Source organism: Bactrocera latifrons, unplaced genomic scaffold, assembly GCF_001853355.1.
Source record: "Bactrocera latifrons isolate USDA-ARS-PBARC rearing strain unplaced genomic scaffold, ASM185335v1 scaffold_175, whole genome shotgun sequence".
NCBI lineage: Eukaryota > Metazoa > Arthropoda > Insecta > Diptera > Tephritidae > Bactrocera > Bactrocera latifrons.
Genome location: NW_017535241.1, coordinates 131415 through 150270, shown reverse-complemented (window position 1 = coordinate 150270; position 18856 = coordinate 131415). Strand labels below are relative to the sequence as shown.

Genomic DNA, 18856 nt, shown 5'->3' with positions numbered 1-18856 from the left:
GACGTGCCTACTCCACCCTTCTTTTTACTGCTATACCTAGCACACATAGAGGTCAGTATGCTGAAGGTGCTCTAGGCTCTCCTTTCGTCTTGCTTATCAGAGTTAGTTGCTGTCTCTTCTATACCTTACATTACATGGATAGCAAGAAGTGCGGACATTTTTTCTCCATTACCTTTAGTACTACTATCGGTATTCCGTAATTATTGGTAAGCAAAATAAACTACCAAATTTAAATATTTTTACAAATTTTAAAGTAATGCTCGAAAAGAAAATAATGTCTTTTAAATGTTTTCAGAAACTCGAAGCAAAAAAGGTAACCAAAAGACCAGAATAATTTTTTTTGTTTTTAACTAAAGTAAAGCCAACACTAAAACAAACAAAATGAAAATAAATTAAAATTGTACCAAAAATGCTAGTTGCATAAAAAATTATGAAGAAGTTTGCGGAAAGCCTAAACAAAGAAGACGACGTATATAAATCAATATTTTTTTTCCTAATAAATGAAAATACTAAGGCCCACAAAAAATTATTAAAATATGCAACCAAAGCTCAAGTATGCAAAACAAAAGTAAAACAAGCTGCAATTTTTAAAAATTAGGAAGCAAAATGTGTAATTAAAAAGTAAATATATGTAGTATAGTGTATTCTTGGAGAAAATTCTGAAATTTGAAAATAATAAACAAAAAGACAAAAATATAAAAAAAGTATTAAGTAATAATATAACAAGTTCACCGGAAGTCGAAAAAAAGAAACTGCGCTCATGCCGCAACTAATGAAAACCTGGCACTAGCAAAGCGTAAAGTAGAAAAGTAAGGGGAATTGCGTTGCCAACATAAAGTGAAAGTTAAAAGGAAGAGCTTTGGAAAGTGTTTGAGTGCAATAAAAAGTAGAAAAAAAAATATTTTGTGACAAAGAAAGTGTTAACGGTAAATTACATACTTAAAAAAAAAAACGTATAAAAAAGTGAAAAAAATCTCAAAAGGCTTTTTAGGCTTACATTTACACTAAAACCCACTGACCACCTTGGCGTATACGTAATAAAAAAGCGCGTGTAATTTCAAGGAATGCATAAGTTAGCTGCGGCTGCTTGAGCGGCGGCGGAGCACGTAGCGTGCGAGCGAATGCTGCTGCTGCCAGATTACGCTATACAAAATGGATGGCGAAAATCGGATTATACTCAATGTGGGTGGCATAAGGTGAGTGGCGTCGCGGAAATAGTTACTATTTGCCAGCTTTTGTTGTCGCCTTTATTTTCAGCTACTTCCTTTATTATACTCCGCTAGGAAAATAGTGCGCGGACGTTGTTGGCACTGTGTTTGTGTGTGTGTGTGTCTGCGTTATAGCAGCGCTTAGCTGCGTATGGGTGGGCGTTTTAAGTGGCGCTCTCGCAAGTAATACCTTCAGAAATGCGCTACAAAAGTGATGCCTTTGCTCTGCGTGCCTTTGTTTACCTCATTAATATATTTTTAATTAACACTACAATCGCCTTATTCATTTAGACTTAATGAGAGTTTAGTTTTTAGTTTCTTTCAACTTACCTTGAAGTCACTTTGACTTTTTCGTACGTAGGCGAAATTATGAATGATTTATTACTGGATCTGTAATTTTTTGGAAAAACGTGAGTTAATTTAAGCAATTTTATTCATGTTAAGGTAGTTTAGAGCATCCAAAGGTCTCTTTTTACAGAGAGAATAATGCCCACGTGTGGTCTAAATTTTCTATGGATTATTCCAAACATGATTCATAGTCTTGCCAAAGCGGGACAAGTGCGCAAGAGATGCTCCATTGCTTCTCGGGAGTTCTCCTCTAGACATTTTCTGCAGTCTTCTCGTTCTGTCAGCCTCATCTTGCGCGGTGCTTTTGTCGAGACCGTGAAGTGAACTTGCTTGCTTCTATCAACACCTTCCACTGCCGCCTTGCTTCCCAAGACACTTCTGGTCGATATGCCTCGTTTACCGCTTGGCTGTCAACGTAGATGTTGATTCTGAAATTGCCTGAAGATTGGGTTATTCCTACCTGTCGTCGGTATGAAAACTACTCTAGCCTTTCTCCACGAGTGTGGCACATAGCTGAACTTCATGCATTCCCTAAAAATCACTTTTAGCTATGTCACAGATGGACAGAGCGCATTCTGTAGCATTCCTAGATTGATTCTGTCCATACAGAGATATTTGTATGTGTCGAATGAACATTATTATTTTATTCTCCTTAAAGCGGTGTTCTCCGCTACTTTTGCGAATTAGATCGGGTGAGGCGGGGAAATTTCGGAACGTGGCTTTCTAGGTTTCGCCACCTCGGGGGTCTTTTCAAATGCACTACAAAAGTTTTTCCAGAATTCTCGTTTCTTCCTGCGCACCAACTTCTTGTAGTGACTTGCTTTCTGTTAGCTTGGCTCAGTTGAAGCATTACCGTACTTTGCGTCTGCAAAACCCAAGCTTATTGTTATACGAAGGGGGCCTCGTTTTGTGCTTGAGTCGCAACGTAGGGCATGCATAGTGAAAAACTGTATTTAGAGCATTCGTAAATACAGTCACGCCAAGCTCTTTATGCGAGTTATACACGCAAAGTGTAAGCCTCTTGCCGANAAACTGTATTTAGAGCATTCGTAAATACAGTCACGCCAAGCTCTTTATGCGAGTTATACACGCAAAGTGTAAGCCTCTTGCCGAATAGTATCTGCCTGTAGAGATGCCAGTTTGTATTCCTGGGATTTTTGCTATCCTAGGAGAAGTAAATGGTCAGAGAATGACGGTGTGCTTGCTACCAGCCAGTTTTCCACCAATCTTAGTGTTATGTCTAGAACATTTCTGGAAGTGGGGTCGATTAGCTACCACTAGAAAATTTTGTAAAAAATAATAATCACTCACCTCGCTGACTGAAGTTGGGCCTGCCACAACCTGTAGGATGGGCGTTAGTATCAACCAACGCCTGCTTCCTTCTACTGGATGTAGCCGCCAGCCTTCGGATCTGTGCCGTTTATGAGTTCATAAGTTATGATGACATCTCTTGTGATCTATCTGATACCAATACGATGATTTTCAATCACTATCTCCTTGATTTTGTCGATGCTATTTTACACAGAGTTGGTTGTGGACAACTCGCATGAGTCAACTTTTTGATGACTGACCATAACTATATATAAAATTATTCGGTTTCCAAATTAGATAGCAAGGAAATTGACTTTTCGCATTCATTTTAAATTTATTGCTCCTCTTCACTGAAAAAGAGTACCTAACTGTAAAATTGTTTCTCAAACGAGAGACGGAACTTCCCACAGTTGACAGTACTGGTGCCCACAAAAATACTGTCTAAAGTTCAACTGCAAAGTTCATAGTTTTCTATAATCCAAATTTTACTGTCGACTTTTCAAAGCAGATTAGTGCAAATTTCTCTAAAAATCATCTACTAGAAAGAAGTATCATCTTCCCCAAAATTCGGAAATGTTAAATGTTTATTGTTCTTGGGTCTCCAATGAGACTGTATATTTTAGGATACTGTCAAAAGAAGTGATCATCAGAACTCAAAAACAGTTATTATCAAGTGATTTTCAGTTCTCAAGTTTTTTTGGGGCCTAAAACTGATTTATGCTAAATTGGATCTATTTAACATATATAACGATTTATCAAACCCTAATTTTGTTTCGCCTTGTCACTTTAGCTGGCCTTGAAACGGATGTTTTTTGTCTCTAAGTCTTTTGTCGGCAAGTGAATGGCGCTTTGAGAACTTTTCTCATTTTTATTAACTTCTATACATGGCTCCATCTACCAATACGTACATTTGAAGCATAAGTTACATACAGAAAAATGAGGATTTGCACGTTCAAAAGTTAGGTGAGGTTAACTTAGGTTGAAGAGTTGCAGAGTTGGCTCGCTGAGCACGTTGCTTCTCCTAGATATTCAAACAATTCTTAAATGGATCACCAAATCCTTATAGATTGACGAAGCGGTTTCAGCTTACCACAAATGTGTAAGACAGTTAATGTCACTCCCAGTCACTTGACTAGCTTCGAAAAAAACTAAGTAATTGAGAAGAACGAGAATAGCTGATTCCGCCTCGCCTTCCTTCATACATCTTTAAGAAGAAGCGTTCAACAAAATGTTTAGGAACACTGCGTGTGGCCTTATTGATCAAAGTTAAGTTAGAACCGCTACAATTGCGGTGAGATTGACTTTGCTGAAGGCAAGTAGTTCAATGCTGTTCTTACGGTTCAATCTGAACCAAAAGGAACTCACAGCCACACAAGTGGTTGTTGACCAGCGTTGACCAGCGTTGCCGAGCTTCGTAGGTTCAGCGTTAAATAATAAGATGACTTCCAATAATGGAGTAATGCAGTTTCTGACGATTCCGCTGAGACTGGACATCCAAAAAAGCTTAATACAGAATAAGTTTGATGTATTGCTAATCAGGTCATGCTGTACTTGACTAGAGTCGACGAGCTCAAAGTCAATATTGCCGCTATTGGAGCGAAGGCGCACCTTGCTGAAGGAAGGTGGACTTTGGATCATTACATTTTTTCTATCTTCATACCAGCCACCTTCACTTGAAAGACACTACATGGGCCCACAGTTGATGGAGAGTTCCCGGTAGATGGCAGTGGACGTTTAAAGTTTTTATCTTAAAGAATCGTACCTAACATAGAATCTAAGCTATCTTCTCTTTTAGCGATACATAAGTATATATGTTTTCGTTCCTTTATTTTATATTCTTATTTCCTTAAAAGAGCAATTATAGTCAAAGAAGAACCCAAGAGGTGGCTAAAGTGTGGCTGCTTGCGATCGAGGGTAATTTCGAGCTCTCTTTCTTAATTACCTCCACGGCAAAAGCAAAAGTTTGATTATCTGGTCTATCCCCTCCCTCTCCCTCTCGCTGTACCTCTAACTATCACTTTCCCTCTCATCCTATTAATTGATAATTTTTCATAGAGTGACAGTAAATGAAAATGCGTTCCACAATATTTATTATTTCCCTGTATTTATGAGTTAAAAGTTTTGCACGAAAAAACAAATAATAATTTTACACTTTTTAAAGCTCGGCGTCCTTACTCAATCTGCTGTGAAACCAGTCTACAATTTTGTTATGAGTACATGCCTTTCTCTCACATCATTACTGCACATCTTTGCACATTCATTTGTAAGCCTCTATATGTAGCGGCAAACTATTTATGTATTGAACAACAACCATTGTTCTTTGTTGGTTGCAAAGCAATTGACTGTATTGATGTGGCATCAGCAAAGTGACGCAAAATGCTTTTAAACACACAATTGTTGGCGCTTAATTCACCACCAACCAGCATTGATGGTGATGATTTTTTGTGGCAGGCATTCATAGAGCTATCAATCAATACGAAACATAACGGTTTGTAGGTAATAGCCTGGTAGGAAAATTTACAGAGACTGATAAATTCAAAATTGTTAAAGTAATAGTTAGCAGGAAAGATTAGGCTAGATTACGTTAAAAGGTCGCTCGTAATATAAAACTCTTTTGGATAGCTAATAGCTGATCCATTATAGTATCTAGAACTTCTGTAAAACTGATCAATAAAACTCTCATAAATCTATAAAGTGTTTTTGGGTTGGTAATGTCGGTTTCGTTAAAGCTCTGATTCGTAGAAGAAGCGAGGCCAGCCTGCCGAGATGATTCAGCTTCAAATTGCAAAAGCTGGACATTGTAAGGAAAGTGCTTGGATATTTCCATCCCACCTTCTTCCAGATCTGGATTTTTAGCCTTACATTATGGATGTCTATTAAACAATGTTCAGTAAAAACTCCAAGATAAACTTTGCTAAGAGGAAGTAGCTGAGTGGATATCCTATGTTCTACTCCAGACCAAAATAAGTCACCTGAAGCTGGTTGTCAACCAACGTCTGCTAAGCTCACGCGAGCCTCTTAGTCCATGTGATATGAGCGAGTTAAGGATGAGCCTCTAGCAAGCTACGTAGTTTCCAGCTATTGCGCTATGTACAGGTACCCAAACGAGTTGGATATTGAAGTAGCTTGATGCTATATCTAGAGATATTAAAGATTCGCTGACTAACTTTGAGAGCACAGGTTGTGAGCTGAAAGAAACTGCATTTCAGAGCAGGAAGTCTACTGCTCCCTTAATATAATTCACTTTTGCCTGCAAGACACTACCGTAATCCAGTAGCCTAAAGCTAAGCTAGTCGGAGTTCTTCTTACAGAAGGTTCGATGTATATATGAGAGAGACTGCGCTTCTTCTTCAGCGACTTCTTCTCGGTCAAAATGCCATCTTTAGTAAGAGTTACCATCCCTACTGCAGTACTAGGGAACCGATGATTTTCCTATCTCCTTTAAATAGGTCGTTAACCACCAAGATCCAAAGAACGGTATCTTACCCCGCGGTGTATTCTTGTTGACCTCTCAAGATGTCTTTGCACTATCTCACTTCGCTAACGGAGAACTTTGAGTCTTGTTTCCATCTCAAAATTTTAGAGCACTTTAACCACCCCATCTGTCCGCACATTGATCGATGTCGAGAAAGATGCCTTGCAGCAAATTCTTTATCTATGAGAACTCCATGTAGCCATGACACTACATCGTGCATAGCTCTGTCGACCGACGTGCTTTTGGCAGTAGACATGCTGGACCCTTAACAGTTAACCCCTCGATATTCTGCTCCTAATTTACGTACATACATATCCAAGTCTCACCAGCTCTAGAACGTTTTCAACAGAAACGAGGATAATACCCACATGTCTGAAATCTCTGGCACCGACGTGAGAGCTCTGTCTGGCCCTCTGTATAAACGCCACCTTATCCAGCCTCCAGGCCTTCGGAACATGGTTTTACCTAACACAGTTCGCGTAGATGATAACTAGTCAAGAAGTAGTCTTACTGCATGTTGAGGACATATTTTAGGGAAGCCATTTTGGGTTTCAGATACAGTTTTCCCGCGAATTCAAGATACCAGGTGTAGACGGGTTCTTCTCCGCCGCTCCGGTATTCCTCTTCTTCTGCTTCTCCCAGTGGCTACTGAATCGAATTCTTTCAGAGTTGGAACGTTTTCGTCCATTCGGACTACATGACCAAGCCATCGTAGCCGATGTCTCTTAATTCGCTGAACTATGTTAATGTCGTTGTATATTTCATATAGCTCATCGTTCCTTCGAATGCGATATTCGCCGTGGCCAATGCACAAAGGACCATAAATTTTTCGCAAAACCTTTTGCTCGAAAGCTCGTACTTGACTCATCAAATGTTGCCATCGTTCATGCTTCTGCACCATATAGCAGGACGGAGCTGATGAGTGACTTCTAGAATTTGGTCTTTATTCGTCGAGAGAGGACTTTACTACTCAATTACCTAGTAAATACAAAGTAGCACCTGACGGCAAGAGTTATTCTGCGTTGGAGTGGATGGGTCTCTCCTCCGAGGCTGTTTTCTACTTTTCTCACTTTAGCTCTCCCTCAATCGGTTGTCTTTTGGTTACCCTCTGGATACTTGGTCTGATATCGGAAGTCGTATGCTGCTTGACCCTTATGTAAAAGCATCGTTTCTGGCGACTCCCAAGTGAATGGCGCTCATAGAACTTTCCTCACATGCTTGAACTTCTGCACATAATTCCGTCTTCCCACACATCTTTTCCACTCTAAATTTTTCCTACTGGACACACCAACCATACATTTACATCCGGTCGCTATGTAAAAAACAGCAAATGCACAAGCGATCATATGGGTACATAGCGCTAGCTCAGTGCACAGAACCGCAAAACCGCATCGCTTTTTACACTGTTTTCATGTTTTCCTTTCAAATATTACAATATTTCTTTGTGCTTTTATTTTACCATTTTGTGTTTCATTACACATTCATGTTTTTTAAACATTTACGCTGGTATTTTTTACCATTTAGTGGGAATTTTTACCGAGAACACACAACTCACTCCACCTTCACTATATACCCACACACTCCTGCCGTGTAGACACATACGCCACACATATGTAGTTTTACCGTTGCTCACCTTTTCAACGGTACCTATGCATTTTATTTTATTTTTTTTTTCACCGTTATCAGCTTACACGTTTCACTGACTTCGAGCGTGTTCTGCAGCATCCCGCACTGCCCTTGTTGTCTGCTTGTCTGGGGTTCCTTTGAATGCGCTTCCCAACGGTGTGTCGGCATCACTCACTGCCTGAGCTCACACCTGCTCAAAATTGTATGTGTACAAGCGGCTTCAACGCTACTATTATCGTTTGTGTTCGCAACATTTCATAACTATTTTATTTATTTTGATTTTATTGTTGTTTTTGGTTTTTAAATTTACAGTTGTATTTTATTTACTTTGTTTACATACGACAAGCGAAATGACCAATAGTTGCTTTCGCTTTTGCTTTGCTTTGCTTTTAATAATGGTTTTTTGTTGCTGTAACTTTATTTGCTCTTGTTTTCCTCTTCTTTTGTATAACGGTAAATGTGTGTAATTTCCTTCTGGTGGGAATGTTTATTTTCTGAATTGATTAAAAAATGTCATCACTTGGTTTAATTAAAGTTTCTGAGCGTCGGTCATTTGGTTAAGTCTTGTTTGTGGAGAGGGGTTCGGAATTATGAGGTCGTCTACTGCAAATAATTCGTTATTCATAGTTTTATGGGAAAATAAGCAATTATTCTCTAATATCTTGATTAGGTTTCCACTATGTGATCTTAGATTCTACTCCGATTAAAGGTCTTAGGTAGAAGCCTAAGCAAAATTAATTATTGGATGCCCTTGGAAACCTCACAGTTTTGTGGTTTTGGCAGAAGGAAAGTAGTAAGGAATTTATTGAGCCTATTTGGGCATTTCTTATCAATATTTCTACATAAAAACGAAATTCCCGTGATCTCCTGGCTATAAGCTCGCAATAACAATTTTTATGTTTCATCTCATCATATACAACTCTTTCCTTGGAAGTGTTAGGATTCGATTTCTTGAAGAGGTTCACATGAGTTTGGTGATTTATCTTGGATTAGCGACTATATTTATATATTTAGCTACATTCTTGTAGCACCATTCATTTAATCTAATCGATCTATGAGTATAAGCCGGAGTTGGGAACTTTAATCCGTTTAACCTAACCTACTCTCAACTCAAGAGTCTCCCACGACCCCACCGGTTAAGTATTATTTCACGGGAAGGACCAGATATTTAAATCTCCTATATTGTGCGTACTCACGAACGCCTACTTTGTTGAAAAAGTTTCAGCTTTGTCGTTATGAATGCTGACGCTTCGCTAACATATTTCCATTTCTTAGTTAAGTTATCGACCGTAAAACTTTGTGAATGAGAGATGCCACCGCTGCTGACACATTTTTATGCTCTTTTTCCTATCCACTTTCTTTGCCGACACTGGCTTAGGCACTGAAAGCTGATATCATTGCTCGAGTTCATCTCCTTGGCAGTATACACCATGTGTTAATTCAATTTTATTTTGGGGTCCAATATTATTCTTAGATACTTCAGCTGCAGCTGTGAAGTAATCTCATACTCCGCTATGGTGAAGCTCTATTCGTTCATTCATCTTCTTGGTGTTTATGATTAAAACTGGTGTTTTGTACACCATCAGTTCCAGACTCACTAAAGAAAAGCATTGGCGTAGACCATTTATTTTATCAGCGCTCGGTACTATTTTGTGCCACCTTTTCATCTTTCGCCACTTACTGTACATTTCGCAATATCGACGTCTTCTCGTATTGCGTCAATAGTGGATCTCTTTTTTATAAAGCAATATTATGTCTCTGATCATCACCGGCTTCCTGGATCCCTAGCTTCAAGCGGTTTCGTATTATATTCTGATACACTTTACCCATTGTGTCGAACAAACACAGAGGTCGATATGATGAAGGTATAATGTAAGGAAAAAAGAAATTCCTTATTTTTTAAATTGTTTTTTTTTTCGCATAGTTAGAATGGTCTAACTGAGTAAAATTCCTCATCGTTTTGTGCGATATTGTTTCAGAATTACTGAAGGTGGTTTCGTCCCTATTGGCAAAAATATAGGAGTCGATAATAACTTCTTCCATTGAGTTAAATTTTTCATCTGCAAAAGCATTTGGCTTATAGAGAGACAGTTAGTAAACACTTGGTGTCCTAGGTTCCTAGAGAACCAAAAGGGCGTTCATTAAAGCAGAGTTACGCGATAAAATTCTGTGTGAAACTCGGTAAATGTGTGATATGATTAAGCGGGCTTACCCAGATGTTGTTTAAACAAGAAGTGGTGTGTTTTGGTGGCCGGGAAGCGGTCGCTGATGAAGACCGTGCTGGGTGACCTGCGACTTCGACAAATAACGACAATGTAACTCATGTGCGCCAAAGTTTTGAACTCGTTTAATTGCCCAGCTGAAAAATGTATCAAAATCTGTGGTTCGTGAGATATGAGATCTACTTGAGCACTCATGAAGAGAGTTAGAAAACTGTTTCCGCAGTAACTTTAATTTTAGTAAACTATTATGGTGAAAATGGAGCGCAACAGAGTTTACAAAACTTATATGGAACTAGCATTCCAATTCGAAATTCACACTTTTTATCATGTTCGGTTACTTACTTATTGAGTGAATATACTATGGGATTATATGTGAACCGAATTAAAAAAACTCATCTGGAATCGATGGAACATTATGATCGGTTTTAATTTGCGAATAATCAATTCTATATAACAACTTCACTAAAACGTATGGGTCTACATAGTTGTCTATGAAATCTATATACTCCCAGTGATCGCAACAGAGGGATCTAAAACCCCGATTTCCCAGAGTAAGAAAAATAATTGAAATTTTATTTAAATTTTTTCTATTCATTACTGATAAACTAAACTCATTGGGCTTTCAAATATCAAAGTTCTATTCATTGACATAACACTTGGTTTTCGGCAAGTATTTACATATGAATATATCTAGAAAACGATGTGTTATTTATTCGCTTCGGAAATGGAGGCATAATAAACCCGGCGAAATTTTTTATATATTGCTTATATATATTTATATATATACATATAATAAATGTATATATTTGTATCACTTAAAATGTTTAGTACCACAAATTTGATAGTATTTTGATCACGCTGTTTTATTATGCAAATAACAGAGTGCCTTATTACACCCAGCTGCCTATTAAGTCCAAACATATTAAAGGCAATGGATTTAGTATACGATTAAAGATATCCTTAAAATAAAATTACAGCAGTCAGTGCAAACAGCACCACATCCCGCTGCCTCGCATTAGCCAGACTTTTTGATTTTTGTTCTCCGTTGCTTTGTGCAATTGCTAGAGAAATCGCAGCAACAATTTAATTGACTGTCCTTGCAACAATAAAAAATGATTTTTTTACAACCACTTGGTTATTCTTTCATGATATTCCCATAGCCATAAAGTCACCAACTGCTCGTTTGCCTCATTTCATGCAACATTACAATTTTTTTATGATGGCGACAATACCCCCGATTGTATCGGTGTATATGAGGGTGTGCGTGTGTTTTATATGCCATATTGTGGCTCGTATCATTACATATTCGCTGATTCAGCGTAATTTAGTCTGTGATTATTATCATTAAAACGTTGGTGTGTATGTGCCTGGGTGTGGCATATTCTTTGTTTGTCTAGTACTTAAGCGGCACGTCTTCTCAAACTAGCGCTGGGCAGACGTATCACGCCCGCCTTTGGTGCTATAAGTATATATTATATGGTAGCTTGTATGTCTGTGTGCGTCTGAGTTCTTTACGCGCTCGATAGCGCAATTTAGACAAGTTCATCCGCTCGCAGAGCGAGGAAGTGCGCGAAATGCCATAAGTGATTTTTTTGTTTCATTGAAAGGCGCACAAAGGCAGCTTTGGATTTGATTTTTATGCCAACTGCAATGGCAGTTGGTGTGTAACCCAGTTCGGAAATGATATATGACATGGTGCAAAAGTAGGGAATTCGTAAATGTAATAGAATTTTAGAGAAAATACTAGTCTATTTTTGTATTATCGACTCAAAACCTATCTACCGAAATCGTTAAAAGTTGATTCGTAAGCCTTTAACGACTTCTCTCTCACTTGGTCCATTTGATATAGACAGTATCTTCCTAACCTTTCTAAATTTCCAAACACTTTAAGGACCTAAGTTCTTGTACACTTGATCCGCCCGTTGTATACCCTAACTTCCCATCCTTTACCACTCTATTTCATTTTCTTTGTTTTAAATGAAACTGTTCTGAGCTGAATGCCATTTGATTTCTTCAAGCAGCAACGAAATTCGAACATCCTAAACATATCCCTTTATGTAACATCCTGATAAAGTATACTGAAATTTTAAGGACTGTTTTTTTTTTTTACATTCTTATATAATCCCACTTAGATAGCTCGAAACGTCTAGAGCCTACCACGAATTTATTGAGGCGTCTAATATCAATTCAAGCCTATTCGCGTGGTGCGTAGAAAGTATAACAACCGAGATGTTTCCACTATAGTCTGGCGAAAGCTGGTCTAGCTGTGTCCACCTAATTTTCCTCAATGTAACTTTGACAAAGCCGGGTTCTGCACCCATATCACGGCAGTTGTTTTTGATCGACCTCGGGCCCGACCAAGGTGGAAAAGGTGTCCTTTCCGACCGACCAATTGGAACCAAAAAATACATGCAAAAAGCATTCATTATTTGGGGCGCTAATCAATGCATTGTATTGATCTATGGGGTTTAAAAAAGCACCGTAAAGTTAGGCCGACTTCGGCAGGTACTCAAGTAAATTGCAATGGTTTTTACCGCGTGTATGTCAATGGAACGGTGTATAGTTAGAACCCCAATCACTGCGGTGATGTAAAATCTTTGAAACCCCAGAAAAGTTGGTTGCTGCTCAGCACTTCTGAGCTCGCATGAGGCTCATAGGAAGAACGATGACTGCAGAATCCCTGCTCATACCAATGGAATTTGGATAAAGGTGCCTTTTCTTGCAAGCTCATTGGCTTTACGATTTCTAACGATTTCAGGCATTCAGACAACATAGTACTTCCTTTTTTTTTTTTTTCAAATAACTAAAAATCGACTTCATTTCTTTTTGATTTCTGGGTATCTGCCGCGTTCCACACTGTTTTGTATTGGTTTCGATTTTTTGCAAGCGCTCTCAGATTTTCTTTCAATTTTGGTCCGTCGTCTGTTGGTGGCGTTCGTGGCACTTTGCAATTCGTTTGTCTGATTTTTACAGCTGTGTCACCCCGGCATTATTTGGCTTTTGTCTACCGCCACTAAATTTCCGCGCATTGTTATTCTTGGAAATATCGCCGGCTTTATGGCTGAGCTAAAGTGGCTAATGAATAGTTGGTTGGTACGAAAAAAAGAAAAATTAAAATAGAAATCTGTGTAAATGTGGTATCACTGCCAATGAGATGGCTGTTTAAAGGTACTTTAAGAGAGAGAAATTGTTGCTTAAATATTGTATTTCAATGTTCTTTTCTGGATGATATGACAGCTCTCACCAGATTGGTCTTCGTCCCAAATACGAAAATTTTACTTATTCACATAACCATTGAGCACGAAAACGTCGGACCTTCTTGGAACTTTAGCAAATTCTACAAGTTTATTACAAAAATAACGGTTCGTTTTGCGCATAGTGGTTCAATATTCGGTTTGTAGGTATAACGGTTATCTGGACCACGTTAGGATGCTAAGGTTCAGATATGTTGTCATCGAAGTTATGAAACTGTAGGCCCAGAATCGTGCTGTTTCGACGGAGTCGGACCATTAGTAGAGAGATGTCAGATGTGTAGGGTTAGCTGGGTATACAAAGGTGGTTGTATCATGCGGGGACTCGCTACACGCTGGACATACATTTGATATGTCGGGATCGATTCTGCATATGTAGGAGTTTAACACGAGCTCTTCGTCTGTAATGAATGGTGATTTGACTCCAAGTACGCCCTTCACTGTGAGGGAATCGGTGAAGGTGTTTATGGCTCCACTGTAAATGTCGGTTATTGCATATCAGAAACTGGTTTCGTCCAAAGTCTGGTCGGCAAATTGTTTTATGTCATCGACGTAGTTGAGGAAGACCTCTTGTAGTCCGAAGTGCATTGTTCTGACATGTCTGTAGCTTTCTCGACTGCGTTTAACTGTCTTCCAGGCGACCATATTGGTGCGCCGTAGTTAGGGACCTGCCGACCGATTGCCTTGTATGTTGCCAACAACGTTTCTTTGTCTTTATCCCATGTGCTGCCGGTTAGCAACTAGTGGACTTTATTGCGACTTTCTACTTTGGCAATACGAAGGTGAGGAGTGAAGGAGCAAGAATGTCGAATATCACACCTTATATCTTAAGATTTTTAATAGTTGGAATTTCAATGCCATCGACTACATTATTAAAGTCGAGTCTGTACTATACACCTTCGACCAGTTAATGAATATAGTCGCTGTGGATTTAGTGAGGAGAGTGTTAGATTCCGTGTAGCGAGGAAGCGAGAAAGGCCGTTTATTTTTCGGCCGCTCTGGTAATTCATAGTCCACCTCTTCAGAACTGGTGGGAGCCTAGATTTTTGATGTCTTCAAGTTGTGTAGTCGACTGTTTCAAAAGCTTTTAACAAGTCCAACGTTACGAGAATTCTTCTCACACAGGGTGGTGTTTCTTTGAGCCCAAGAACTATAAGGGCGTTTATGTCGAAAAGTGTTTTTCGTAAGCCATGCTAGTGGTTTGCCAGACTCAGGTGATGCGTGAAGGTCGGGTAGCAAGGCCTAAAATATCTTCTCTACTGGGGAGAGGTGAGGTATCGGACGATAGGACTGATTTTCAATATTCGGCCGACATAATCAGTTAGTAGAATCGGTAATTCGAGTCTATTGGCTCGAGTTTGATCCATGTTTACTTTGATGGATAAATCGCATTCCCAAAAATGCCACACGTCGCTCACCGAAGTGGCTTCTGTTGAGCAGAGTATAATCCATTGTTGAGATGCTGTGACATAACTAAAAAGTCACTTTTGGCGTGCCCTATGAGACAAGGGGTCGATTGGTTCACAGTTAAAAAACAAATCTTAAAATTTTATGGGAAATTTCTATTATCATTGGCAAATTTTCTATCTATCTCTATTTCAAATGTTGGCCGCGGCAATGTCTCAGATGGTCCATCCCTTGAGTTCAATTTTCGTCAGATTTGCTTGGAACTTTTCGAGATGAATTCTAGTACTTTATTAATATAAAAACCATTATATTTGAAATAAATTGAGGAAAGCAAATGTCAAGTTATTTAATAACAAACCGCATTTCTCTCCCTCACTATTTAATTATTTTACTCCCAGTTTAGCAGACACACCCACCTGTCAAATGCCGGTCCCTGCCGCCATTTTACTTGTGCACCCAGCCAAAGGCCTGCTTAAACGCTGATATCGGTCTTACATTGTCCACGCGCCTTTGTTGGCTGGAGGGCTGGCTGACTGGGTTCGCTGCGCTCAGTGTCTCCAACGGCTTTACGCTTCATTAAATTTTTGGCCTTTTAATAAACTGCGCTGCTACTGAGTGCGCGCCTTCAATTTCCGTGTATTCATTACGTTCATTCATTTCCGTTCGCTTTTGATGCGAAATTGTTTGGAAGGCGTGGAAGTGGCGGAGGGTTCGCGCAACAGCAGGAGGCGCCAGTGTTTCGAAAAACTTCAATGAATGCATGACAGTGTATTGCATTGATGTAGGTGAGGGGGTGAAAATATGAAATAATAAACAAAAAGCGAGGCAATATAATGAAATAGCTGGCTGTGAGGTTGCTGTGTCCTTTCTAGCAAATTGCAGGCGTTCACAGACATCTTCAGTGGAGCTGATGTAAGATGCGTAAGTATTTGTAACGCAATAATACTGGAAATATAACCAGTGAACCATGATGGTATACATTTTTTAGTATATATGCCGGTAGAAGGTAAAAGTGTACTTTTATGTATGCTCAGTCGGATTCAATTCATAAAATTCATATCTGAAAACTTTTAGTATGAACTGCCTACCATGGACTCAGCTTTCCGAAACAAATTTCGCACTCATTCACAAATCACTCTAGATTTGAAGGTTTTCGATTCAATAACCGTCGGTGGCGGCAAAGGAAGAGAAAAAACCCCACAGGTGGAGAGATCAGGAAGAGAAGGACCTGGTATCTCGAATTGGCGGAATCGCTTTCCTGCAGTCACAATATGCAATGTCGCCCAGTTTCTCTAACTCAATGCGATGTGCGATTGATGTTTAGCTGCCTCTTGCCTGTTGGCCGTTCTGATGTTCTTTATGTCGTTCCCTGCATTATAATCTATCTGAGCAGCTTTACTGGACTGCAAGTATTGTATTCTGGCAACTTGAAGGGCGTCTGAGATCCAGGCGTTCTATCTATCAGCTTTTGGTGCATCCATGTTGAAAGTTTCGCTGAGGGTCTGGCCTGAGATCTATATCAAGGCATTCTCTCTATCAGCTGTTTTTGCTCTATCCGTGTAGATGTAGGGAGTACCGCTAAGGGTCACGTGTTGCTGCTCATTCACCATTTTTTAATGTGACTTGAGTCAATTCGCATGAGCGAATGTTGATTTTTTTTTTATGCAGAGTTTTCCAATGTAACTTCAATTGGTGGTATTATAAATTGAATAACCATTCTAGTGTAGCCATTGGAGTGGAACTTAGCGCTCTCGTTCGCTCCAATTTTCACTGTCAATGGACCCGAAAGCTTGGGTTAGGTTAGGTTAAAAGGTCGGTGCTAACAGGAATCTCACTTGGATAATTAAAAACGCCGATTCATTATAGTACGTAACTAAAATACTCTAATACACTCCGATATGAGGCTCCCATTAATACTCGCCTCGGCTGTAGAAGTAAATGCTCACTTTCCTAGCAGCTCATCTCGCAGCAGTCCGTCTACCGCCACTTTGATGGCAGCCACTTCTGTATGAAAAACACTCCAAAGACAAGTTAGCCTAAAACTAAGATTGACGGGAAGCTCGTTACAGAAAACTAATACTCCAAAGTTCCTTCCTAGCTTCGATCCATCTATAATAAAGCCCACTACGCGTCTTCTCCGCACTTACATAACTCTCGTCTATATCTGCTCCAACCTTTTCGCTTATTGGGTATGCGAGTATCATTTTACTGAATGTAGGCCATTTTCGCTTTAAGCACTCGTGGTTGCGTACACTTTCAACTTCCGTTTGACGCCGCAGCTGCAGGCATTTCCGTGTCGCGAGGTAAAATGCCTTAAGCGCTGCATTGGGTCCAAACAAATTACACTTACTTGCCAACAAACATATCTCTGTATACGTGCATATAAAATCCACCTAGCGCACATGTATGTGGCATATAACACTACCTGCCAAAGCCAAAACACAGGTTGTATCAGCCTAACTGGTGCATACACAAATATGTACATATGTATATATAGTGTGTATATATATGTGCCTACATACACACATAAATGAGATATATACATACATATGTACATATATACCAGTATATATACACGCATGTAGTAGTAAATAACGTCGGCTCAGCTGCAAAAATGTTACGACCCTAATTTTGAGCCAAAAGCTGTCACGTACAAATGTGGTCGGCTCCATTAAGTTACAAGTTTGTTGGTTCGGTTAGCCAACACACCCCAAACCAATTTATGTACTCATATGTTTTTGATTATTCATAGCGAGTAGCGCAATTTATTTGCTTTTTATACATTCACAAGCAGATATTCGTGAGTAGCAGGGTACTTGCGTACATGTTGCTCTCCCTGCGGCTGGAGGAAAATGTAAAAATTTATTGAATTATTGAGGTCTTTAACGAAGATTATTAAGTTTTTTGTGTCAGAGAATATAAACTCAAAATATACTGTGAATGACACTGTTTTCAAAATTCTTTTAAATACTGAAAAAGCTCTCATAACTGAGAAAACTACATTCTGCAAAATCTACTAGAAACCACAATGATTGGTTGAGTAATCAGCGGTCTACCGAGGAACCTACAAAAGTATCTTAATTCTATGATCCACTACCAGATTCGCCAGGGTGTAGAAGAAGTTAAGTTGAAAAAGAAGCTTTCCTGGCACCTAAAAATACCGGTAGTCGATCATGCTGTTCTGCTCTATCATATCCCTCATACCTCTATACGTTCATCGATAGTTCTCGGAGTTGATTTGTTGTTGAATCATATATGTTTTGCAGAATGCACTGTAATTTTAATCGGTTGACATGATAGGCTTTGACCATTTTTTTCACTCTATATTTCATTGTCGCACTAATGCCAAAAGCTGAACGTAAATCGCCTTACATTTTTTTCTTTATAACTATTCTCAGTAGCAAGCTCGTGTCATCTCACACAATTGCGTCATCGAGTTTTTTGCATCGATTAATGCGGTCAGTACCGACCTACTTGACCATGATGATTTTGCTTGGTTCTGCTCCAACTGACTTTTCCAGCGGAATGGAGGTCTTCCTCTTCTTCCTACTCTCAGAGCTGAAGTATTTTCATCCATTCGGATGACATGACCTAGCCAGCGTAGCCGCTCTCTCTTAATTCGCTGAACTATGTCAATTTTGACGTATATCTCTAACAACCAATTTTCCATCGAGTGCAGTATTTGTCAATGCCATTATGAAACGGACAATATATCTTCCGCAGAACCATTTACTTCGCTTCTTTTTCCAACCTGGAGAAAGTCGGCGGATGCCATTAGATGTACGCTCTTGTGGAAGATTGTCCCTGCTCTATTCAGCTCTGCAGCTCGAAATATTTTATCCAGCAGTATTTAGAAGGAGTCTCATGATAGAAAATAACTGAATAAAAAAACTGCAATTTAGCTCGAGTTATATGCTGAAGGTATCAGTTCAACTATGTTTCTATCCCGTAGTACTATCGCCTGAAAGAGAGAGCAAAGAATGAGAAAACATTCCTTACCAACTTTTA

General features: G+C 39.2%; 1 protein-coding gene across 1 annotated transcript in view; it reads left to right on the top strand.

Moving 5' to 3' along the window:
* The first annotated feature begins 1152 nt into the window (after positions 1-1152).
* The window catches only part of LOC108967074 (potassium voltage-gated channel protein Shaw), a 66461-nt gene continuing 48757 nt past the window's right edge, over positions 1153-18856 (top strand). The window contains exon 1 of the mRNA XM_018930317.1: positions 1153-1196. Coding sequence (XP_018785862.1) covers positions 1153-1196 — 44 coding nt within the window. The remainder of the gene's footprint in view (positions 1197-18856) is intronic.